Genomic DNA, 26,029 nt, shown 5'->3' with positions numbered 1-26,029 from the left:
TCCTCCTTAGACTCTGTTTATGACCATTACTTTTAATGGATTTTTTTAAGGTAAGAGGCAAGGAGCTGGGAGGCTATTGCCTTATCAGTAGAAAGCATCAATACCAATAACACCAGCTGGTTTTATGACATGACAGAAGAGAAATAATCAATGCATAAATCAGAGCTTTAACATTGTCATAAACTCTGGAGCATCAGGATTTAGTGAGGGGAGAGCAGGCCAAGATATGACAAAGATGTAATTGGGAGACAGGAAGTGACATTATTTTTCACAGCAAAATAAAAAGAAGGAAAAGGAGAGAAATTAAGAGAGAAAATGAAATGCACAGCCTGTGCCAGGCTGAGTTACAAATGATCCCTTAAAATTAAAAAATGTCAGGAACTTACGTGATATCAGCATTAGGGTGCAGCCCAAAGACTTCGGGGTTATCTAGGGATGGCAGTGACTGGATGTACTCAAAATACTGATCCAGGGTTTTGCACAAGGGGATTTTATATCCGGTATAAAAACAGAACGACGGTTCAAACATCTTCTCACTGAACCAGACCTAGACGGGAGAGAAAACAGAAGAAATAAAAGTGATGAACATCTAAATGAAAATATAAGGAAGGAAGGGTCAGCTTATTTCCATTTTAATAGATTTTTATGTTGGGTTTGAAAGGACCTTAAGAAAACCACTGATAGAAATAATTAGCACAAATATGAAGAAAAGAGAGAGGCCGCATACACAAAAACAGTGGAGCCTAAGCCTCTCTTGGAGACCAAAGGCACTTGCTAACAGTGATGAGAGAGAGCCAGTCTTGTAAGCCCACTCTCTGCTCCACTAACTCATGACCCTCCATCCCACTGTTGAAGATGAATGGGAACACCCTGCAGAGAGGAGGCCATAACCACACACATGAGAAAGGATCTGGGCAATTCCATGGCCTCCCTTCGCCCCCAAAACAAGGTTCATGCCAGGAATGTGCTGTGCTCGGGGTGGCTCACAGCAGCACCGTGCACCCTACAAGGCCAGGAAAACTTAACAATCATCTCCCCTTCCACCCAGAGCTGGAGAGCTCCCTCTATTAATTAAGTTATGTCCCTGGCCACAAGAAGCAAATGTATCCAACTGTCTTATTGTTTGCCTGAAGACACCCTTTTCTCATTCCATATGAATTGATTATCTGTAATGTAACAGCAAGAGAACAAATATATACTTGGTGTGAATAGACTTATTATGAAGAGGGGGAAAAAAAAAGAATGCTGAATGCCTAGGAGCCAGATTTGAGGCAATGACTTCTGTGTCTAACAGAGCAATTTTCTCAGCAGGAAGGGAAATAATGGGAAGACAGGAGGAACAGAAGTGCAGGCAGGACGTCTGAATCACTCAGAGGACTCGATGTGAAAAGAGGTGGGGACTGTGCTTTACTTCAGTGGTTTACACTTTCTCTAGCATCTTCCTTCCGTATCCTTCTCCCAGCTCTTTTTAGGTCCAGTGATCACTCTGAAATGTCCTGTGTGCTGGTTCTCTCTTCTGTCCTCACCCCCCACCAAACCCCCCACCCACCCTGTTCTATCCTAGTTAACTCCTGTGCACTAGGCATGGAGCTTAGAACTGGAATAGAAGGCAAGGATGAGTCACCTACGGTTCTTTCCTCCAAGGAGCTTGTGACCCCCCCGGGGGGTGGGGGGGAATGAGTCAATTACATAACAAACCATAGTGCAAAGTCCACTAAGGTAAGAGCCAGAGGAAATAAAAATAAGCAAAATACAAGCAGGCTCAAAGCAGGAAGAGAGACTCGCCACTGGACATCAGGGTAAAGTAGCCACAAGGAGGTTAGGTCAGCAGGTCAGAAGGTAGGACTGAAGCAGAGACCGAGGTAGGGGAAGGCAGCATGTGGGTTCCATGGTGCTTTCTGCGGCTTTCTTCAGTAGCGTTTCCTGGTAACCCCATGTCCTTACAGCCAGAGACCCAAACTCACCTCTCTGGTTACTGACAGGCCATCTGAAACAGGTGAGGGGAAGGAACTGATGAGACAGGAGGCTGAAGGGAGTGCAGGGGGAAGTGTACAGTCGGGGGAGAAAGGGACAAGGCTGCCCAGTGGTCAGAGAGCTGGAGCCATTGAAGGTGGAGCAGCCCTAAGGGGAGTTAGGAGAGAGACAGAAAGAAAGAAGTGGAGGCTGGCGGGGGCCGCAGGGAATGAGGAAAAGCTGCCCAGGGGCCAAAGAATGGAAAATGGTAGGATGACTTTTCATTTAGGGCAGTAATTAAGCCCAGATGGGCTTCCCCAGGTGGGGCCCAGGCCCAGAGGATGGAGAACTGTAGCATTCCGAGAGGCGGTTGGGGTCTGCCAACTAGTCTTCTATTGCCCTGAATATGGGGAGGTGGGGGGGCCGGTGTGGGGCGGGAATAGGGAAGAAGTAGAAGAGGGGAAAGACAGATTCAGGTCAGAGGGAGGAACTGTCCACCTTGAGGTCTTGAAGGTGCAACAGTTTGAGCAACAGGCTCTCTTCCTCTCCCCCTCTTTGCCCACAAGCCACTTTGAGCTGCGATCCAGAGAGCCAGCTTTGGGTCTGATGTGGAGGGCAAAGAGGTCTCTTAGAAATCCCCTTTACTGAGCCAGCAAACTGTGGTGTTCCTGCCACCTTAAAGTAAGGCAGTTTCAATAAAACAAAGACAAACCCACTAGATCAGGACTCTCCTTGAACTCTACTTTTTAGAAAAAGTCCAAGTAATTTTTTTAAGCTAATAAAAAGTGTTGTTAAAAAAAAAAAAAAGTATAGCTGATTTCCAAGTTGTGCTCTGGGGTCAGTGAAAATTCAATCCAGTCTACTCTGTTTTAGATGACTATGACCCCAGGCACATAAAACTCAAGTCTTCTGAGATTAAATTACGTTTATCATCATCAACAAACATGTAGTGTCTGCTAGGTGCTAGGAAGGACACAGAGCCTTAGATGACCTGTTTCTTATTTTAATGGGCTTACAATCTAGTGGGGGAGGCTGAACACATGTATTAGGATCACACATTTCTTTTCCCACTCTTCAAGGCAACTACTTCACATCCCTTCCCCTTTCTTCAAAGGTCCCAAACTTGCCATACCCTCCCCTCAGCTGATGACCTGCGTCCCCTTAGCTAATGATGCTTCTTATTTCATTCTGAGCATAGATAAGATAAGAAGAAAACAACCCCATCTTCCTCCACCAGGTCTTCCAGTCTTTGCCACCCATAGGTTTCCTAGGCTTGCCCCATCATAAGGAATGGGTTGCCCTCCTTCTAACAACCAGTACACATATTGGTAAATCTAAATCAGCACTGGTTGCAAAATTATCATAATGAGTAACAGGAATGGGAATAAAAATGAGGAGCCAAAATTCTCCATAGCTGTAATATAGAAGATGCAAGTCAGAAGGGCTCGAAAATAAAGCCTAATATGTAGGGTTAGATTTTCACTTAGGTAATCATGTTAGAAAAGGTAAAGACTAAAAATAGAATAGATAATTTTCAAACCAATCAGAAATATAAAAATGCATTTTTAAAAAGCAAAAAAGAAAAAAAGACCAAAAAAAAAGTATGGCTAATGAAAGATGGTAGGATACATCCTACCATACAAAGACAGTAGGATAAGTCAAAATATAGCAACAATCACAATAATCAAATTATTCATTTGCCTGTTAAAATACAGAGCTCTTCAGACTAGAGATTAAAAATTCCAGTTATCTGTTGTTTATAAGAGATAAATCTGACACATAATGACATAGAAAGGTTGAAATAAAAGAAACAGAAAAATATATACCAGATATACTAAAATTAAGTATTTCTAACCATTAAAAGACTAATAAGAGAGTGAAGAGGCAAGGCTTAGCGTGGGAAAAGAAATTTACAACAACATAATCAACAAAGAAATTACATCCAGAATATGCAAAAAGCTCCTGTAAATCAATATTTTAAAAAGACAGGCAATGCAAGAGAAATAGAGGTGAGAACATACAAGCAAGTCACAAAGGAGCAAACTGAAACAGTGAATCAACATGTGAGCATACTCAAGTTCATTAGCATTCAGAGAAACAAAAATGAAAACCAAAGTGAGATACCGTTATATATCCACCAGAATGGCTAACATTAAAGAGGCTAATGGTGCCCAGTGTTGGTGAGGATGTGGCTTAATGGGATATCCCATTCTTCTGCTGAATGTATTCTTGGAACAACACTTTGGAAACCAGATTGGTGTGACTGACTAAAATGTAAAGTACACAAACCCTATAACCTAGCAGTTCAGCTCCTAATAGAAAGGCATATTCATGTGCTCCAAGAACCTGGTAGAAAAATGTCCCCAGATGCATTATTTGTAATAGCACCAAATGGAAACAATCCTAATTTCCACCAATACAATACAACGGAACCCAGCACAGTAAAGGAAAATGAGTAGACTACCTGCAACACGGGTGAGTCTCAAAATACCATATTGAGAAAAAGAAGCCAGACACCAAAATGGGAACATAGTCTATGGGTCCATTTAAATGAAGTTCAAAAGCAGGCAAAATTGAACTATGTTAATAAGGGGTACTTCCTTAGATGGTACAAGTATGGTGAGAAAGAAACGGTTTGTATAAAAGTCTACATCGTGGTTACCTTGAGAGAATGGAGAGTTGTGATGGAGAAGGGGCATGCGGGAGTCTTTGGGGGAGCTGGAAATAATCTATGTCTATTTGAAGAGACTTACTAAACTATATGTTCATGTTTTATACATTTTTCTATATATTTCATGTTTCTTAAGAGTAGGTTGCGTTTTTTAAGGATTTATCACGCAAATACTAAGTACAGGTAAAGTTCTTTTCCTCATCTTCCTTGACCTCTCTCAGTTAACCATTTCCTCTTGACACATTAAAGTACTCAGAGCCCCGGCCTTAGATTTTCTTTCTCTACACTTTCTTCTTAGATGGTTCTCTCATCTGTTATCTTGACTTCAATGCCGTCTATATGCTGACAAATTCCAAATCTTTTTCTCTCTGACCTCTCTCCTGAGCTCCAGAACCATAAATCCAACTGCCTTGTTTACCTTCCTTCATTCTCTCATTCAACATATATTTATCGATGAGGTAGTATGTTCTAGATTCTGCTCTGCATGCTGGGAATCTGGCAGTGATGTAATCAGGTAAAGTCCCTGCCTTTAGGGAACCTCAGTGTCAGACAACTCCATTTGTGTGTCTAGTGGGCATCTCAAAAATCACATGATCAGAACAGAGCTCCTAATTTTTGGCCCCCGTCAATAAAACTCATTCTTTCTGTAGCCCTTCTCCTCTGTAAATAGTTCTATTCTCTACCCAGTTGTTTAAATCAAAACTAGGAGTGATTCTTGACCCCCTCATCTTTCACCATCAGCATTCTGCTGGTAGTTCTACATAATATATGCAAAATCTAATCACTTCTCAGAATCTCGAGTATAAGACTCCAATTTTAGGTACTTTTGCAATTATTCTAACATACAGTACACAAGACATCTTTTTATTCCTTTAAACCTCGGGTATAGAGGTGAGTTTACCATATTTCTTTATTTTATCATACTCATGAGTCTAGGGCCCCTCTTTTTTGAGAGACAGAGAGAAAGAGAGAGAGCAAGCAAGGAGGAGGTGGGGGCGGGGAGAGAGTCTTAAGGAGGCTCCACGCTCAGCACAGAGCCCAATGTAAGGCTCAATCTCACAACCTGAGATCATGACCTGAGCTGAAGTCAAGAGTCAGACACTTAACTAACTGAGCCACCCAGGTGCCCAGAGTTGAGGCCCCTTTTATTTTTCCTTTCCCCATTCAGTCCAGATCTCCACTCCCAGTCTCCTTCCCTCTGAGGGCATCTATTTAAATGCACTTGACCTATGTCCTTGTAAAGTATGCAAGTATTACATTATGGATCTCATTTTATTTTTTTAGACTGTATACTCAATTCTCAAAACTCATAGTTTTTCAAATCTATGCATGATGTCATATGGATCGTTTCTTCCAAGTGCAACATTATATTCCATGATAGGAATCACAACATTGAACTCATCTACTCCCCCATGGCAGACTCCTACTTCTACAATTTCCTACTACTTCCTGTAACTTCCTACAACTTCCTACTACTACAAATAATACTATGAGCAATATCTTTGTACATGTCCATGGACACCTGTTTGTGAATTTCTCTGGGACATATACTCAGGAGTGGGAGTCTGGTTCAGAAAGTATCACCCACTTGATATGACTAAGGGTGGCCAGACTGTACCCCCAGAAGGGGGAGCAATAGTATTCCATCGTGCTCGTTCACTACTTCTTAGGATTCTTAGGCATTTGTAGTGGATGTTGTGACGTACTGCCAGTTCCTTCTTCAGGACCCAGGCACTCACTCTCAGCTGTCTAGAGTATTGACTACTCAGGGCTCATCACATTGTCTCTCCCAAGGTATTGCCCTGGCAGAAGGGAGCATGCCTCAACCAAGGTCATGGCCTGGGGAAGGGGAACCCACAAGCAACCCAATCTATGATGGTTACCTTCAGTTCCATACACAATATTGCCATAGACATCATTATACATGTTCATCTGTGCACTTTTTCTAGAAATGTTCTGGGATGTGTCTACCTAGAATACTTAATTTCAGTAAGTTTTGCCCCGTTGCTTTCTAGGTCCGACTTAATCTCTAGCAGCCAGGCTCCCACTACCACACAACACTTACCATCATCCACCTTTCTCCATATATGGCTTTAAGAAAAACTAGCAAAAATAAGTAAGGATTGAAAGAAAAATCAGATTCCTGGTCAACCTCCAATTTACCAAAAATATTGCCAAAGCTTATGCTTTGCTGTTTTTGTCAAGGAGAAAAAAAATCACTGAAACAGAGAATTGCCAATATAGATCCTACTATAAAGAATTCAGATAATCATAAAATACTTAACATATCTGATTTATCCCACTTAGGTAATACATATTGCTTCTTTAACATGTAAAAATTTTAAGAAGAGTTTGAGTCTTATATTTATACATTTTATCACTGATGTGAAAACTGTAATTGCTAAGGAATAATTTTCTCTGGAAAATGCTTGCCAGTGTGATTGATATATGTAGATTTTACTGGACACAGAAGGAAAAATGAACACTCTATCAATTTTCAGTTGTGTGTCCTAACGGAAAAGATGAGAATACTCAAATCATTGTTAATTCTCCAGTCACTTATTTGGGGGGTTGAAATCTTCATGAGACTTGCACTCTAAGAAAGTAGCAAATAAACTGTCATGTTTTCATGGAGGAGGAACAGTGGGGGGAGACCCCGAAAATATGCAACTCATTTATACAGGGGAAAATTTACAGACTATTGGGAGTTGACCACTATTATCTTCTGGACCACAGGTAGATTGCTAGTTGGTTGGGCTTTGGTTTGGGTTTGGGTTTGGGTTTTGCTGGCTGGTTTCTTTTCAGCAGCTCTGCAATCTGGGTTTTTCCTGCCCTTAAGTTTGGCTCACCAATTATAAACAAACAAATATTCTTGTTTAAAAGGAGAATAAAATGAAATGTGTCCCATGCTTTTCCTATAAATTGACTTACCCTAGCAAAGCAATTGAGTAGACGTTTATCAAAGTCATCTGTCACTCTGCCTCCGTATTGAACTTCTCCAATCATGTACCGAACCGTACTCCATGATACACCCTTTATTAAAAATACAAAAGATTATTTATTGCCAATCCAAACAAGTAACTCTAAACATTTCAAGTCTTTTCCTGGAGGAAATATCTCAAAAAGGAAGCATGAGCTAGATCACTTTTAAAGTGACTCACATTCTTCTGTTAGTAACTCTTCTGCTATTACATGACGGAAACTGCCAGGGTTTGGTCATCAAAGAAAAATCTACAATACTAAATAACAAGGGAATATATTACTCATTATTTAAAATAGGGGGAAAAGACTATTTTTTCACTCGGAGGATGTAATCCTCTATAATACTCATTATAGTAATGCCAGGCTGTTAGAAAAAAGAAAAAAGGGGGAAAAAAATCAAGTAATCAACAGTTTAATATGCTTTCTTAGTAATATATTTTCTGAATCAGTATGAGAACAACCAGAAAATTATTCATTCACAGCATTTTTCTACAATGCAATCCTTTGCTGCCTCATTCTGTGAGCTATGACTAAATCAAAGTATTTATTAATTTCCATAGCAATCTTATCCTGGCAATATATTACAGATATTAATAGTTTTTTTGTTTTTTTACTTAATACATTTGGAGTAGGAAAAGTAAGAATGCTTGATTTTTTAAAATTTATTTTCTTTTGGCTAAATTCTGATTCATCAGCTCCACTGACTTTCAAAGCAACCATTTCAAGGTTAACTATTATTTGTGTATACAAATGATAAATAATAACAGACTGTGAACCCATACGATGTAATTTTTCATCAAACTGTCATACTCAATTTAATATCCCTTTTTAACTTCAAGAAAAAGTAATGGTTTGATTCTAGATCCTCTGGTGGCCCACATAAGAATTCATCATGGCAGGGAGCCTGGGTGGCTCAGTGGGTTAAAGTCTCTGCCTTCGGCTCAGGTCATGATCCCAGGGTCCTGGGATTGAGCCCCACATCGGTCTCTCTGCTCAGCGGGGAACCTGCTTCCTCCTCTCTCTCTCTGCCTGCCTCTCCACCTACTTGTGATCTCTGTCAAATAAATAAATAAAATCTTAAAACAAAGAGAGAATTCATCATGGCTTACCGTCGCCATACTGATTTTCTAGTACCTATAATTAGCTTCAAGATTGACTATGAGAAAGAAGAGAAAAGGAGACAGTAGGAATTTATTGAGTTCTTATTATGCACCATATTCTGTGCTTTCAAAAATGCGAATTCACTTATTCCTCACAGAAACCAAGGCCGCTTTGTAGATGAGGAAACAGCCTCCTAGAGGCTCATAAACTTGCTCCAGACCATAGAAAAAATGAATTTCCAACCCTTCCTAACACATGTGGAGGGATAACTGGATTGTGTTCTTAGCTCTGTGACCTGAAGGAAGTCCTTTATTCTCTCTTGTCCATTACCTCATCAGTAAAATGGGGACAACAGTAATGCCTTCTATGCTGACCTCACAGAGTTGTGAAGATACAGATGAGATCCTCCACACATGAGCACTTTGAGAACTGTGAAATGCTGGATGATGACTAGTGACCATTATTAGAAATCATTGCCATCTATTTGCGTAAGTTTAAACATCTGTTAAGATGTGACTAAAGGGGGCGCCTGGGTGGCTCAGTGGGTTGAGCCTCTGCCTTCGGCTGAGGTCATGATCTCAGGGTCCTGGGATGGAGCCCCGAGTCTGGCTCTCTGCTCAGCTGGGAGCCTGCTTCCCCCCTCTCCCCCCCGCCCCCGCCTGCCTCTCTGCCTACTTATAATCTCTCTCTCTCTGTCAAATAAAAAAGTAAAATCTAAAAAAAAAAAAAAAGATGGGACTAAAGGTGAGAAAGAACTCTTGTGTGGTGTGGGCTGAGAAAACATTTCACTTCTGAAGAGGCATCAGTGAGAGATGCTGGAAGAAAAGTCTGATTTAAGGTGTACATTCTCTTGAAGTGCACTGGGGGCAGTTAGGTGCGATATGAGGGAGGTTGTGGCATTTCTGTGCACAGATTTGTCTCATTTGTAGTCTGTCTCTGCTGTATGTGCACGGGAGAGAGATGAGAAGGGGGAACACAAGTGTGAGATTGGGGTCTGAATGTACTCCTAGGGGCAGTAGGGGTGTGAGGGGAAGGGCCTGGACAAGTAAACAATGGATTAGAATGAGCAGTCCCTTTTTAGGGAGGTAAGGGGAACCTCAGTGGGTTCAGCTGTGTATTATAGACTGAAAATGTCTGTAGAAACTTGATTTGAGGACAATAATAAAAATGGGGAAAATAACAATTTCACTCACTTTTTTAATATCACATTCATCAAGATGATTCTGAATGAACTGGACGCTGGCTGCAAAGTCAGCAGAATTGAACTCATAGGGAATATTCCATCCTAAGGGACCAAATTTTCGTCGCTCCTTAAGGACACCAAAGAAAATGAGTGAGATTTTAAAATTGAATGCAGCTGATTTCTATTATTATTATTAAAACATAAAGTATGGGAAAATTAAGGCATGATATAGAGACGAGTTGATGTCATAAGAGAACAGTATAGAATTTCGGGTACATTACTCTTTAGAAATACTATTTCATGGTTCTTTTTTTTTTTTTTTTTTCTATTTCATGGTTCTATTGCCAAATGGTTTACAAGGACAAATCCTCAGGCACCTGGGTGGCTCAGTCAGTTAAACGTCTGTCTGCTCAGGTCATGATCCCAGGGTACCGGGATAGAGTCGTGGTCCCGCATTGGGAACCTGCTTCTCCCTCTCCCTCTGCCCACCCCTTCCTCTGCTCATGTACACATGTGCCTGCTTTCTCTGTCTTGCAAAAATAAATAAATAAAAATCTTAAAAAAAAAAAAAAAGTAATCCTTAACTATTTGCCAGATCAGAGTTCTTGGGCTTTAAAAAAAGTCTAGATTTCCATGCCCAATTTAAAAACATGCAGCGGATGCTCAATAAATGTCTGTTAAATTAACTCATTTATTCTAAATTGGACTCTTAAAAGTTTCAAATGTTCAATGCACGAGTTTAAATTTTTGTTTTCCCAGTTGAATATCTTAAGCCCTTGAGAGCATCTAGACCCCCTACTAGTTTGACTTTATAATCTTGCAATTTCAGGCTTTGAAAACCCCAAATCTCTATTGTGAGACATGACACATTTCTTCTTAAAACTTACACATTGCCCTCATTTGTTCTCTCCCATGGGATGTAGTTAACTGTTTGGAACTGCCAGATTGCCCATAAACAATCCAAAGGGGCTCAGATCAAATGATTCAACTGCCTCGATATTCTGGAGACCACATTAGAACCAGTAGCTCCAGGCTCTGATCACCTAGCGAACCACATAGATTAACTCAAATATCACTACTCCATCAGCTTTCACTGCCTCAGTGCACAACCAGTCTCTAAGGGAGGTCCAATTATTTACTTGGGTTTAGCTCCTAGCCCTTTGACCCTAGCAGTTGAGGTGAGAATCCATGGAGAGAGTAGAATCCCAAGACATCTGTAGAAAGGTATGATTCTACTTCTCTACCTCTAAATATATACTAACTTTTCTTTCTCTCTTCTGCCTTCCTTAACACGCACACACTCACACACTGTTTTCACAAGTCATTCTGATACTTCTTTCTACAGCGGCTCCATGCTTTAGATCCTAATGAATACCACGATTTAAAAGAATCTACATGAATTTTAGTTTAAACAAGTTCACGGACAGGACAGAGAAAAAAAATCAGAAAGCAAGAAGGTTTAATTACTGATTTTCAGAATGTGCTTTTAAAATGTTAAGTAAACCATGAAAATTAATCTGGGTAATTTGGGTCCAGATGTCCTGACCCTGGGAGATCAGACTGTTAAATAAAAATTCAACCAAGTAAATCTTAAAGATCTCCATGGCTTTACTGAACGATTGATGAATCAGGAGGCATCCCATTTAGCAAATAGGAAGGAGCCCCAAAGAGCTACAGAAAAAGGGAAGGTTTTTAAAGGCAGAGGAGAGATGGCACAAGGAAGTAATAAGTAAGAAAAAGGATTATTTTGGGCAAAGTCACCTTTCTTTGGGAGAGAAAAGGGGTCTATTAGGGGCTACCTCACTAGTGCTGACCAGGAAATTCCAGACTAACTGGTTAAAATCACACTCCTGGAGAAGGTTGAAATTGCAGTTAGGTTACGTATTGGTTTCGGTTTGGTAATGTGGGCTTAGCACAAGTAATTCTGTTCTGGGTCTGTTGTCTCCTTTTTTAACAAGACCGAAGGTAGACCCATACTTCCTTACATTAGGCTGTCAGATATTAGACATCTGTAATGGTGTGATTCCCATCATCACCCCTTAGCTAATTAATTAGACAGAAGGTGGACAGCCAGCCCAAGAAAGGCCAAACAAGATTCCTTCACCCAGGAATTTGAACTTGGGGTTCAGAATTGCTATCTAGAATTTATCCTAGTTAGAGCTTAAAGTAGGGAGACTTATTGCTATCTAGAATTTATCCTAGTTAGAGCTTAAAGTAGGGAGACTTGTAAATTTGGGAGCTGTGAAGCACCATCTTCCACCTTGAACACAGAGAAGGTGAGAAGGAGCAGAGGTGCCTGGACTGATGAAGAGGACTGTGGTATCATCCCCTGTGCACGGGGGAGAACCCTGGCTCTTTAATGCGTCAGCTTCTCTTGATGGCTTTCCACTTCCTGGTCTCAACATTCATGCTGCCCTGACGTACGGTCTTGTTTGTTTGTTTCATGTTGAAATATTTGGTCCTATAACCAGATTTTGAACCTTGACAGTGAGAAACATGTCCCCCATTTTTGTCTCCCCTTTGCACTTTCTTGGGGAAAGGATTATGATTCTGAAATGAACACTAGATTGATTATTGATTATTATCAGAATGAAAGGCACTCTCCTCATCCCCAGGGGGTGATTTCTGAGGCTGACATAGAAATTCAAAAGAATTTCTGGAGTGGATCCCAGAAACACTGAGGTGAGCTCCCTCCAGGTTATTTTGGAGCAAGAGTGAGTTGGGAGACCCTATGCGATATTAACATGAAAATGCATTCAGCCAAGCCTTGAGCCTCTGGAATTTCTTCCACCTGAAGCCTTCAAAAAGAAGGAAGCTAACCAATTACTGGTGAAATGAAATGTTTTCCTCTGGTTTTTTTTTGTTTTTTTTTTGTTTTTTTTTTTTTTTTTAAAGAGAATCAACTCTAAAATAGTTTCACCTATGTTTGACTTAATTTTTTAAATTTACAGTTCAATTAGACAGGAGACTGAATGGAAAATAATTCTTCCTTTCCAATTACAAAAACTGCTTAAATTGGCTCTATGGAAACACTTCCATTTACATGTACTGAGCCATTGCAATTTCACTGCTCCTTAAAATATGATCTTTGAAAATTGCTATAATGCTGAGATTTGTTTCACTTTATGCTATTTACTATCGAATTTCATTTGAAGCATTTACCTTTTAGGTTGGTTTAGGTTGGCTATTTAGCTTATCTTGGAAAAAACAAAAGACAAAATCTTGGGAGGGTGACTTTTCTTTCACAAATGAAGTAAATTCATTTTCTTGTAACTTTTTTTTGTACTCACTGATCTTTCTAAGTGACAATAAAGAAAGTAAAAAAATAAAATAAAATAAAAATAAAAAAATAAAGAAAGTACCCTGAATTATCACCTTGGAATACTGTCAGATCATAGACTCAAACCCTCGGGAGAAGAACTAATAACACATTTGGAATATCAAAAGCAGGCTGCTTTGCTAGAATTTGGAATATTTGGAATACTAAATCTCTTCAGTCTTTAGTATTTTAGTACTTTAGTATTTTTGAAACTATGGGATGAGTCCTATGTGAGACAATGGAAAAATATTAAAATCAATGTATTTTAAAGAAGTTTTAATCCAGTTGAGAAAATAAGACTTAGAAACAAGGAGAGGACAATGTGATGGTGACTATAATTAATTATCAAAATTTAACAAATGATAAGCCTGAAGAAGACATTCAGTCAGAGGGTTCTGGGAAGAAAGAAACAGAAGGTGGTCTTTTAAAAGCAGGGAGAAAAGACTTCCTGGCTTGGCGAAGGCTATGACAAAGACAGGAACACAAAGCTCCCGATTTATCTAGCAAGAGGCTGCAGGTAAATGGTTTTACTGCAGCAGAGAGTGACCTCGGGTGAGTAGCTAGAACTACATGCTCATGTGATGATTCAGGGGTGAAACATAAGACAGATTTGAATGTCAGGATAAAGAGCGAAAACCTGATTCAACAGTAGGGAGTTATTATTCATTACTAAGTTGGAGAGTGGTGATTTTAGGAAAAGTAGTTTAGGAAAACTAGTCTACTCTTTACTGAATTTGACCAATATGGTTCCTTCTTGTATTCCAAAGAATCAACAAGACAGAGAACTACTAGTGAAATGCGGAAAACTTGGAATCCTCCTTTGGATGCTGAAGACAAGTTGCTCATCTTAATGATGTCAAAGCCATTTCCAATTTTATGTTGGATTCTACCTCAGCTCAATGAGCCCATCTCCCACAGCCCAAGACAGAATCACTTCAGTTGCATCTTCAAAACAAGGCTCTCTTTGGAGCATCACATCCTGTTTTATTCAATTACTGGAACTAATATAAAATGAAAAATGCAATCCATACTACACAACACAAGGGAAATTTTAAAAGGTAAAAAAAATGAACAGAAATGGCCAGAACCCCTGCAAAAAACCATCAAGCAAAATGTAAAAGATCTTTCTCTAGACCTGTATCATATTATTGTAATTATTCTGTAGACTTTTTTAAAAAGATTTTATTTATCTATTAGAGAGAGACCATGAGAGACAGAACAAGCAGGGGAGAACAGCAGGCAGAGGGAGAAGCAAGGCTCCCTGCTGAGCAGAGAGCCCCATGCAGGACTCAATCCCAGGACCCTGGGATCATGACCTGAGCTGAAGAACAGATGCCTAACCACCTCAGCCATCTAGGGGTCCTCTAAAGACATTTAAACTAAGAACTTTGTAGTCACACCTCCCCAAAGCAAGACTTTCATATGCACTATTAAACTTGAAGGTAATCCTTGTCAAGGCTCAAACTTGAGAAAGAAAAGAAGATGTAGGAGACTTTTTGGAAAGAAAACCTGCTGGCAGTGGAATTCCCTGAATCCTATTTGATATGGCCATTTTCATTAAATATTTAATTATTTTTAAGGGCCAGGATAAAATATCCAAGTCTGCATCTGCCACTGCAAGCCCCGAGAGGGCCTAATCAATGACTTTAGCAAAAAACCTCATAGACTCGTGCATAACCTATTGGAAAATTCCCAAAAAGTAAACCTCAATTTTGGGAAGCCAAGGTGATGAGGACACAAATTCCAAACCATGGAAAGGACATAAAAGTGATGGACTCCTGTCTTAAGGACAATGGATATTTGGCAGTTATTCCTAATTCTTGTTGTGTATTAGAATCACTTAAGAGGTTTTTAGAAGGACTGAGCAGCCCACCTTGCTGCCTGCTCCCAGGGATTCTGGGGCCTAGGCAATGAATGAGAACCAGGCAATGACTATGTTAGATATTCACTCGGTCCAATGCATTGTTCAAACAGAGGGTGGTACATTGACCATCAAAGGATGGCACACTGACCACCAGAAGGTGCTGTTCTGACTTTCTGCAGGAGGTACTGGGAGGACAACACAAATGTAATTACTGTGTTTCAAAAGACCAAGACTTTGGAGGAAGATATTTTAAAATTAGGATTCTGAAGGGTGAATGTAACCTTGCTCTGAAACCCAAAATGGCGCTGCACTGGAATTTCTGGGAAACCATAGAGAGACGATGATAAGGCCAGAAGGAAGATCCTATTGAGAGTAAGCTCCAAGAGGAGGTGGATATGTCATCAGGGAGTAGTGGACAAGGCATCTACTAGGATGCTGGGGATGGTGGTGGGTTCCCATGGGAAAGGCAGGAGGGCTGGCTGGTTACGGCAGAGACATCACTTGATTGCAGTAAGAGTGCTGTTGCTGTTGTAACTTCCTGGCCTCTGTGGTTGGTAAGTTTCTGGTGGAGAGGGGAGGGAAGCCCAAGGGAGACTGGAGAAAGAAGAACTCAGTGTAGATTGGTTTGTGTGTCTCTGCAGTTCCCATGGAAACACCCAGTGCCCCCTTCTACTGGGTAAACCTGCTCTTACCACACCCTTCACTGTACCACCCTTGACCATCCAATTCTACTTCCCCTTCTTATAGGAGAGGAGGGGTGTTCATTTAGTTCTCTGTGACAACGAATGAGGTTCACATAACACATGATGCCCTTGCGCGGGGATGAGTTGATGGCATGAGGCCAAACTGCAATTCAGTAAGGGAATTACATGGGGGGGTCACACAGCTCTCGCATTTGATCTCTGTTTCACTACCAGGTTCTGTATTCTGAGGGGTGATGGGCTCCAGCGTGAACTCCTCCCCAGGCCTAAAGCTTCAGATTATGTGACATGACCCAATTCCTTATTCTTTTTGTCTGTCTCTGCAAGGACAAGTGTATATGTGTATATACCTCATATTTGCATAGAGCAAGTGATTTCTAGGTTGAATTTGGAGGAATCAATTAATCAGTTAACAAACCAGGTGTTTGGCTATTATGTCCAACACTAGAGAAATTTAAGTCACAACCACTCCAACCCAGAGCAACAACAAAGCAATAACAAAATGAAAATATCCTTTGAGCAGTGGGTGCACTTCCAACTTTAGAACACACACAAGTTCTTGGGCATCTTATTATAATGCAGATTCTGATTCAGCAGGTCTGGGGTGGGGCCCGAGATTCGTCTCTTATAAGCTCCCTTACAAGCTCCCGGGTCACAGGGATGCTGCTGGCCCAGGACCACAGGCTCCTCAAGAATGCTATGTTTTCCTCTCAAGCCAAATCTATCCTAACAAGTAAAAGAAAATATTTAGGCACTATCACAGTAAGTATTTCTGCTAATGATGAAAACAGAACAGAGGAAACCATGCTTGAATTATCCATGCTCCCTGTGTAGTCATAGAACTTGATAACAGGGTTTTAGAAATGGGAAAAAACTTGAAAGATCACCTCCTTCTGCTTCAAAACACACAGATGGGAAACTATCCTCACACAGCTAACTGATTTCACGGTGAGTCTAATGTCCCAGCCTCCTGGTCCTCAATGAGGTATTCTTCCCAGCACATGATGGATGGATTTTAGAAGACATTGGACCTCCTATTTTCATGGCCTTAGCAATGGAGACTTTTTCTGTTTTAACCCAAATACATGTCATGTCAAGTGCAAGCACACCTTAGCCCCACAAATGGCCCACGGCCCTGTTGTGGTTCCTCTGTGTCGCACTTGGATAATGGCCACTGAAAGACAGGCTACCGCACTGACCATATGGAAAATACCCCCAATCATCACCCCATGATAAGCCCGGTGGAAGAGCTGAATCATCACTACTGGGAACAGAATCATAAAATACATTATTTGTGAATTGTGAATTAAATAACAGAGTTAAAGTAATATTTGTATTAGAGTATGATAAGGCCTAGCAAAGCAAACAATTCCCAGATAAGAATGTTTGAAATAGGCTTCAGTGACTTGAAAGCTATAATTTACAATCCAAAGGCCACAATCAGACTTAGTAAAAATAACCACCCACAAAGTGTTTAACCTGATTTTAACTCTCTCAGGGTTAGGGGACCAATAGGCAGGAGATGCACAATTGTCTCCTCTGTGTAGCCATCCCCCCTGGGCAGCAGAGATCCTGGTAAAGTGGCAGGGACAAGGAACCTGAGGGTAAATACGCCCAAGATGTTCTGGGATGAGCACCAAATTCCCCTCACCCTTGGGCAGGATGGGGAGAGAGAAGGTGAAGCTCTCCATGCCACTGCAGAACTAAATCCCGGCTCCTGGCACAAGCCACATCATTCATGCCTTCCTCACCCCAGCCTCAGGGAGGGAAGAGATGTGAAAGTGTTAAAGGAGCCCATTCTGTCCATCTCTCTCTCTGAAGGAGCCAATCAAGTACATTAAACTTACACAGCTTTGAAATACTGGGTGTTATATGCAAACAATGAATCATGGAACACTACATCAAAAACTAATGATGTGGGGCACCTGGGTGGCTCAGTGGGTTAAGCCTCTGCCTTCGGCTCAGGTCATGATCTCAGGGTCCTGGGATCGAGCCCCGCATTGGGCTCTCCATTCAGCGGGGAGCCTGCTTTCCCCCCTCTCTCTGCCTGCCTCTCTGCCTACTTGTGATCTCTCTCTCTGTCAAATAAATGAAATCTTTAAAAAAAAAAAAAACTAATGATGTACTGTATGGTAACTAATATAGCATAATAAAAAAAAGAACAAAATATAAACTCAAATGTAGAACAAAGCAATAACAAAATGAAAATAGCCCATAGACAAGTGGTTGTGGAGCTATAAAATTACTACATTAATATAGAAGTGTATAATAAAAGCAAATACACAAGTTCATGGTAAAAGCAAATGACAGATAGCCACCGTCCCTCCCAATATCAGCACTGCTTTCACTGGTGGGCTCAAAACATAGTACCATGCGAGGCAGGAGTGTTGGACTCGACCCCTAGATCTACTGCCTATGAACTTAACCTTTCTGAGCCTCAATGTTCTCATTTTTATTTTATTTTATTTTTCTGGGGATGTAGTTCATTTATTTTTCACACACTGAGGGGATGAGGGGGAAGGGCGCCTACTGGGGCTGGGGCTCTGTTGTCCCTGTGTCTAGTTTAACAAAGTTCTCCTGTTACTTAGGACAGTCCAGGACATAAACTCCTGAATGCTTGAGGAAAATCACAAGCTTTGGAGTCACGCTGGTTAAATAATCTGCTATTTAGTAGAATAGTTTAGTAAAATATTAGAATAGTAGAATAGTTTAGTAAAAATCACTAGCAAATAGCTGACGTTCCTATTCTGGTGTCTATTTCAAACTACTACTATCTTCATTCATTTATTTATGCATCTGGACCTCTTATCCATCAATTTCCTCATTTTGAACATGGTGATCATCCTATCTTGAGAAATGTAGTGGTTAGTATTACATGAGAAGGTGCACACACCCTCCCCGGCCAGCATAGGCACTTTGAAAACCAAATTCTTATATAAATAACCCATGTTCCCCTCACAAATATTTACTGAGCTCTGGCAGTGCCCCAGACATTGCTATGATGGAGGGGATTCAGCCATTACAAAACGACAGTCTTTGTCTTCAAGAGTCTCACACTGTCATGGCCAGGGGCAGGGGAAGGGACAGGGGACACGTTAAGCACACAGACGAGTATATATCATGCCAGGTGGGGCAAAGTGCCATGAAGGACAGAAAAAGCAGGGTGAGGAGAGCAGACAGCGTGGCAGAGAAACAAGAGGGCGTCACTAACATCCCCCTAAAGGTGCAAACTGTGCCAGAAGGTACCTGCACAGTGGAGTGTAAAAATGCTACCGTGTAAAGCATCGGCTTCCACATGGGTAAGTTACTGATATCCAGAAGGTCTTGATTAATTCCGGCAAAAGTTCTTTTCAAACCAGCGCGCACGCCTTGTGGTGGCTCATTAGTGAATTTAAGAGAAGTCTGTTGTAAAAAGGAAACAGTAGTTTTGTTTTTATAAATTAGATGAGGGATAAAGTAGAAATGACAATACCTAGACAACATAAAATGTCAGCTGAAATTCGAAAGTAATGTCCATCGTAGCTGAAACCCCATAAATTGGAACTGAGTCTTATAACTCTTGTGCGGAAATATTTGCTATATAATATTGATGATTATAGTCAAGATCTTGACAGTTCAGAGTATAGGATCTTGGAGACTCTGCTGGATTGAAAGCCCTAGCATGTTTTCATCTTTCAATAATGCCACTATGCCATCTTTATTCAAATCACTCTCAAGGAAAAGACACTATGTCACAGGAACAAACCTGAAGCAGTGTAATTGGAAATCGATTGTGGGGCTCAGTAGTTATCCACACTCGAAAAGAGTCATCATTGGCTTCGGTGGTAATTAACGTCTCTAGCAATTCTTCCATGAATTCTAGGCCAAGGTGACAATTCTGCAGTAATACCCAGCCACCCTGTATTCAAAAATGATTTTGTATTAATTTCTTGTAACTTTTTTGCCATGATGTTAAGAAAACAAAATGTATAATTAAAAAAAAAAAAACCTCTATTTAGGGATGTAAATACATGAGCACCTGTTTTTAATGAAATGATTATATGTCAATACGAACATTTCTTCTGCTACTGGTTAAGACTGGAATCAAGTGGGTTCAAAACGATTGTACTCTGCCATCTCTGATTCAGATGGAAACAGAAATTAAAACTTGAAGTCTTGTGTAAATATAGTGTGTGCACCATCTAATGGTGGGAACGGGTATTTTGGAATTTGTAAAAACTCATCCTAAAATGAATCCGAACGGACTCACCCCCAAACCATATCATCCACAGTCACAGAGAGATGCATATTACCTCCTGAAAGTTGGACACCATACATGTGGTGACTTGGGCTACAAGAATACTAAGCCTTAATCTTTCTCATCACTCTTCCCATATAGTTCCAAAACCACACAACTTATTAAGCACTATTTGAATACTCGAAAAAACTATCGTTAGCAATATATAAGTCACAGAACCATCACTGCTCTATGAGAACATAGTTTCTTAACTGACAACATTTTGATACCTTTATATTAATGAGATCAGATCAATAGAGCTACAAAACCCTGAGCACAGTAAATACATGTATTATGTATTATGCCTTCTACTGTGGGAGAAAATACAACTCGGACTGGCTTAAACAGCAAAGGGGACAGGTTGACCTAGACAACTGGAGTGTGCAGAGGAGGAAGGACCTCACAGTTGAGTTAGCTGGCGCCATAATGGATCCAGTTTCTCGCTCGTTTCCCATTTTGTTCAACAATGTGAGCTTCATCCTCACTCTGGGTCCATAACATGGCCAAGTGGCTGTACCTGTTCCTGGGCTGTTGGACTTTTTCCCTCATAATGTCATTATTATCAATACTTACCCCACCTTGAGAAACAGAACATGGAACTTATAAAAGCTAATATTCCAAAGAAGGTTAGTGTGAATGCAGTATTGAAATTTAAAAGTTTCTCATTCATGGAAATTGAAGAAATTATTTAAGGTCCAGAGTTAATCTGTCAAATCACTCAGTGGAGGGAATCATTTGATCCGAGTAAAAATAATTATATGTAACTGCCTTGATATATATAAATTAGATACAATATATTATTAAATATAATTAAGTGGTAAAGAAAAAGGCTTCGGGCACTTGAGAATTAATGACTAACTTGAAAATCTGATGGACCAAGCAGAGATTTAGCTCATTAACCCTCTCTAGTCATTAATTCCCAAGGAAAAGGGGCACCAAAGTTGCTTCAGACCTTATGAGATCAAACGCTTAAACATAAACTGAGGTCTTCCTTTATTTTTATAAGTAGTGTGATTTCTTATCACAGCTGAAATTGCTATCTACCAAGCATCTCTAGAAAATTAATGTTCTGTGTATTTATTAGGAGTGATGGAAAACATTTCTCAGCATTCCATCCAGCTTACAATTTTCAATAAAAACTATTATCAATATTTAAACATAACATCCTCCAATATTTCTTATTTGTCTGAAACTACCCATTAATGAAAAAAAAAGAAGCCCGACTTTACCCCAAAATAGAAATTTAACTGTGTTGGTCTGTCACTTCTTAAGCACTATCTATTAATATCGATTGCAAAATTCCAGCTAGAGCTGCATTCTTAGGACCAGGGAGTCTGTCTGCCTAATGCTAAAAAAAGAAGAAAAAAAATTTAGTGAAAATAAGCTAGAGCTTATACTATGGAAAATAAAACAAGCTTTCTGTGGGGATGTCAGGAGCAACCAGCTTAAGGTTTAAAATTTGTTGACTACGCATACATTAAAAAAAAACGGAAAACTATGATGGACAATCCCAGGCAGAATGCTTTAGCCACCACTGTGGCCGTCTGAGGTAGACCTGATGGCCAGAGGGCTCATAGGAAGAATGGTGCCCTGCCACTAGCTAGCCTTGTTACCTACCTGCTGCATGGACATCTGAATCAGCTTTCGAGCATGTACCTCTTGTCCTTGCCCCATTGAGATAGTTCTGCATTCTGTAACATAGGAGAAAGATCACAAGATGAAACATAATTTTATAACAGGATTGGGACAAAAAATTAATTTCCGAATGGCCACAGTCGCCCTCACTCCACAGCTTCTAAGAAGGCCTCTTGTGATTCAAACAGGTGTGGCCTTCGGTTGTGCTGATGAGAGAAATGTGTGGGGCGGAAACTAGAGGCACCACGTGGAAAGGTGAGGGCCAAGGGAGCGAGACAAAGGGTGTGTGGCTGGGCTCTTAGAGAGTTTGGGGGTGTTTGGAGGTAAGGAGGAGAAAGGCTGACAGTGGGAGAGGCAGCGACAACGCTCTCACAGGTATTTATAGGGAAAGAGGATTTTTTGAGTTTTGCCGTATATTTTGGTTAGAATCTCTATTTGGTGGTTTCACAGATGCTTCCGTGAAAATGGAAGTGGGTTTTTATTCCTTTAAGATGTCAGGCTTACAGTGCTTTCTGTCCATTTGGGTTTTGTTTGCATGGCTGTCCATTTTCTGAGATAGGACTCAAGGCCATTCGGCCCCAGGAGGGCTACATTCAGGGGTAACTGCAGCTTAGACTAGATCACCACCTTGGAACTGAATGTGAAGAGAAAGTGGAGGCCGCTGCAAGATCGGAAGCGTGATTACAGTCTAGGGGAGAATATAGTATTTAGGCTCCTTAGTGAATCTGTCGTCCCAGGCAGAGAACCCACTTGTGCTGTGCAGTAAGAACTTACTAAATGAAGAAGTCTGTGAATCATGTTTGTGAAACTGGGACTGGAAATTAACTTTAAAAAATTTTTTATTTAAATTCAACTTAGTTAAGATATACTGTACTATTAGTTACAGAGGTAGAATTTTGTGGTTCATCAGTTGCATAGAACACTCAGTGCTCATCACATCACGGACCCTCCTTAATGCCCATCACCCAGTTACCCCATCCCCCCATCCGCCCACCCTCCAGCCACCCTCAGTTTGTTCCCTATAGTTAAAGAGTCTCTTCTGGTTTGCCTCCTTCTCTACTTTCATCTTCTTTTATTTTTCCTTCCCTTCACCTATGCTCACCTGTTTTGTTTCTAAAATTCCACATGTAAGTAAAATCATATGGTATTTGTTCTTCCCCACTTATCATAATGCCCTCTAGTTCCATCCACATCATTGCAAATGGCGAGATTTCCTTCCTTTTGATGGCTGAGTAATATTCCATTGTGGATACATACACACCAAATCTTTATCCATTCATCTGTTGATGGACGTCTGGACTCTTTCCATAGTTTTGCTACTGTGGACATTGCTGCTATAAACATTGGGTGCATGGGCTCCTTTGAATCACTATTTTTGTATCCTTTGGATAAATACCCAGTAGTACAATTGCCAGGTCATAGGGTCATTCTATTTTTCACGTTTTGAGGAACCTCCATACTGTTTTCCAGAGTGGATGCTCCAGTTTGCACTCCTGTCAACAGTGTAAGAGGGTTCCCCTTTCTTTGCGTCCTCGCCAACATCTCTTTTGTTTCCTGAGTTGTTAATTTTAGCCATTCTGACAGGTGTGAAGTGGCATCTTATCATGGTTTTGATTTGTATTTCCCTGATGATGAGTGATGGTGGGCATCTTTTTTCATGTGTCTACTGGCCATTAGTATGTCTTCTTTGGAGAAATGCCTGTCCATGTCTTCTGCTCATTTTGTGAATGAATGTTTTGGTTTTTGGGGTGTTGAGTTTGGGAAATTCTTTATAGGTTTTGGATACTAACCAGATATGTCATTTGTAAATATCTTCTCCCATTCTGTAGGTTGCCTTTTAGTTTTGTTGCCTATTTCCTTTGCTGTGCAAAAACTTTTTACCCCAATGAAGTACCAATAGTTCATTTTTGCCTTTGTTTCTCTTGCCTTTGGAGATGTGTCTAGCAAGAAGTTGCTGCAGCTGAGGTCAAAGAGGTTGCTGCCTGTGTTCTCCTCTTGGATTTTGATGGATTCCTGTCTCACATTTAGATCTTTCAATCATTTTTTAGTTTCTGTATATGGTGTAAGAGTTTTCGTGTATGGCCCAGTTTGAGTTTTGGTGTATGGTCCAATTTCATTCAGCTACACACGTGTCTGTCCAATTTTCCCAACACCATTTGTTGAAGAGATGGTCTTTTTTCCATTGGATATTCTTTTCTGCTTTGCTGAAGATTAGTTGACCTGGAAATTAACTTTTACATTAACTTTCGTAGACCTGATTTCTTTAAGTTTTAAAGGTGTCATCTCAGCACTGAGAAAGGAAGTCAGTGGAGGCACTGTGAAGCAGTGAATGCTTTTGCCCTGTTTTGGGGGATGAGCTTGGATCCTCAGTAAAGTGGGCCACTGTGGTGGGGCAAACAATGAGGCTAGCCTGGGAACTGCTGGGACAGGTTACAAAGGACTGGAGAAATTTATGGGGTAGGAGGGAAGTATGTCAGGAACACAGAAGAAGTTGTCAGGATACACACCATTTAACTGGCACTGTGTGGTTAATGGGCAGAGATTCTGTGAGGGTTTGTAGGGTGCAATATTAGGGATTATTCATGAACTCAGGGTCACAGAGAGAAACTTTGCAAGGGTGCCTGACTGAGGATAAAAGAGCACTGCTTGGGAGAATCAGGAATTGTAATAGGCTCAAGTGGAACCAGTGTCTCTAGCTGAAATGGAATGCTGTCCTTCCCAGCCCACATATCTATCCTCTTTTGTGCTTTATTAATGGTGCTTTGACATATGGAAGTTTCAAAACTTCACCCAGTCAGACTATCTGCCTTGGTTTTGGATTCTGGTATTATGATTAAGAAAATCTTAGCTATCGCAATTGTATCAATACATTCTTTTGTTCTTTTATACCTTAATTAATCTAGAATTTACTTTGGAGTTTAAAGTGAGATAAAATTCTTACTTTTTCCTAAAGTTAATCAGCTATCCCAACAATGTTTATTAACCAATCCATTTTTCCTCCATTGATTTGAAATGTGAATCTTATCATAGACTCAGCTATTATAGCTAGTAGAGCCTAATTTGAGGTCTTTTCTTTTGCTTAATTGATCTGTTTATCTACTCTGAGCCAGCTCCATACTGGTTAAAATATTGCCATTTGATAAGGGTTTACAAATCTGGTGGTGCTTGCTCCCCATTATTCTTTTTCCTTTTCAAAGCTTTCTTGGTTGTCATTGTTCACTTATTGTTCTAGATGATCTAAGATCCCTCTACTATCCAATTAGAACAGAAAATATAGCTGGAATTTCAATTAGACTTGCATTCAATTTATAGATTAATTTAGAGACTATTGACATCTTTACAATATTGAGTCTTTACACTGGGAATGTGGTTTAACTCTCCATTTATTCTAACCTACTTTTATGCCTCTAAGAAAGTTTTATAGTTTTCTTCTAATAGGTATTTTAAAAATTATTTCTTAGTTTTATTTTTATTGCTATAGTGAAGGGGGTTTTTACATTTTATTTTACAAGAATGTGCCATTAATTTTTTTATATATTTATTTTGTGACCAGCCTCCTTACCAAACTGTCCCATTAAATCTAATAGTTTTTCAGTTGATTCTTTTGTGTTTTTAGTTAGACAATTACACTGCCTGAGAGTAATGATTTTTGTCCCTTCTTCCCAGTAGTTATATCTTTTATATATGGTTCTTACAATACATTAACTACATCTTCCACAACAATGCCAAATAATAGAGTGATAGCAGACATCTTTATCTTATTTCTGACTTTAATGTGTCTAGTTGTTTACCAGTAAGTAAAATGTTGATGTCTGAAGTTCATCTTCACTATCATATTAAAATAGTGTTCTGTTTCAACTTCTTTAAAGTCAAATACAAATGCTAAATTTTTATAAAATGTCTTTTTAGCATTTATCAAAGTAATAATACGATAGCCTAAAGAAAAGCCTTTTACTTATTGCTGTGATGAGATTTCTTAATACTGTATCCTTCCTATATTCGCCCATGCATTTCTACTTGGTCAAGGTAAATTATTACTTTTTTTCCATGTTATTTCTTTTAATATTATGATGATTTCTTCTTGGTTGCATTTTTAGTTAAGATCCTTACATTTATATTGACAAGTAGGGTCAATCTGTAGTTTTTTCTCTTATAAAGTTACTATCTTGTCTGTTTATATCAAAATAATGCTATCCCCTTAAAATAAAGAGGAAAATATATCTTCTTTTTCTTTGTTCCAAAATGGAATAAAACATGTAAAATTTTTAAAGGATTTACTAAAAATGTCATCCAACCCCAGGGTCTTTGCTGAGGTCATAATTTTAAAACTTCGAATTTTTCTCA

At 39.9% G+C, this 26,029-nt stretch overlaps 1 protein-coding gene across 2 annotated transcripts in view; it reads right to left on the bottom strand.

Annotated features, from left to right (window-relative positions):
• Window positions 1–26,029, bottom strand: part of DNAH8 (dynein axonemal heavy chain 8) — a gene marked incomplete at its 3' end in the record, with an annotated part of 317,468 nt that overhangs the window by 45,848 nt on the left and 245,591 nt on the right. For both annotated transcript variants that reach the window (XM_080806629.1, XM_080806628.1), the window contains exons 79-84: window positions 21,668–21,741; window positions 19,520–19,672; window positions 19,021–19,176; window positions 9,901–10,017; window positions 7,556–7,657; window positions 387–547 (exon numbers count right to left, since the gene is read on the bottom strand). In XM_080806629.1, coding sequence (XP_080662755.1) covers window positions 387–547; window positions 7,556–7,657; window positions 9,901–10,017; window positions 19,021–19,176; window positions 19,520–19,672; window positions 21,668–21,741 — 763 coding nt within the window. The remainder of the gene's footprint in view (window positions 1–386; window positions 548–7,555; window positions 7,658–9,900; window positions 10,018–19,020; window positions 19,177–19,519; window positions 19,673–21,667; window positions 21,742–26,029) is intronic.

The sequence above is a fragment of the Martes martes genome, assembly GCF_963455335.1.
Source record: "Martes martes genome assembly, chromosome: 6".
In the NCBI taxonomy this organism is placed as follows: Eukaryota; Metazoa; Chordata; class Mammalia; order Carnivora; family Mustelidae; genus Martes; species Martes martes.
The sequence above is the reverse complement of the archived record's forward strand: the minus strand, read 5'-3'. Positions and strand labels throughout refer to the sequence as shown.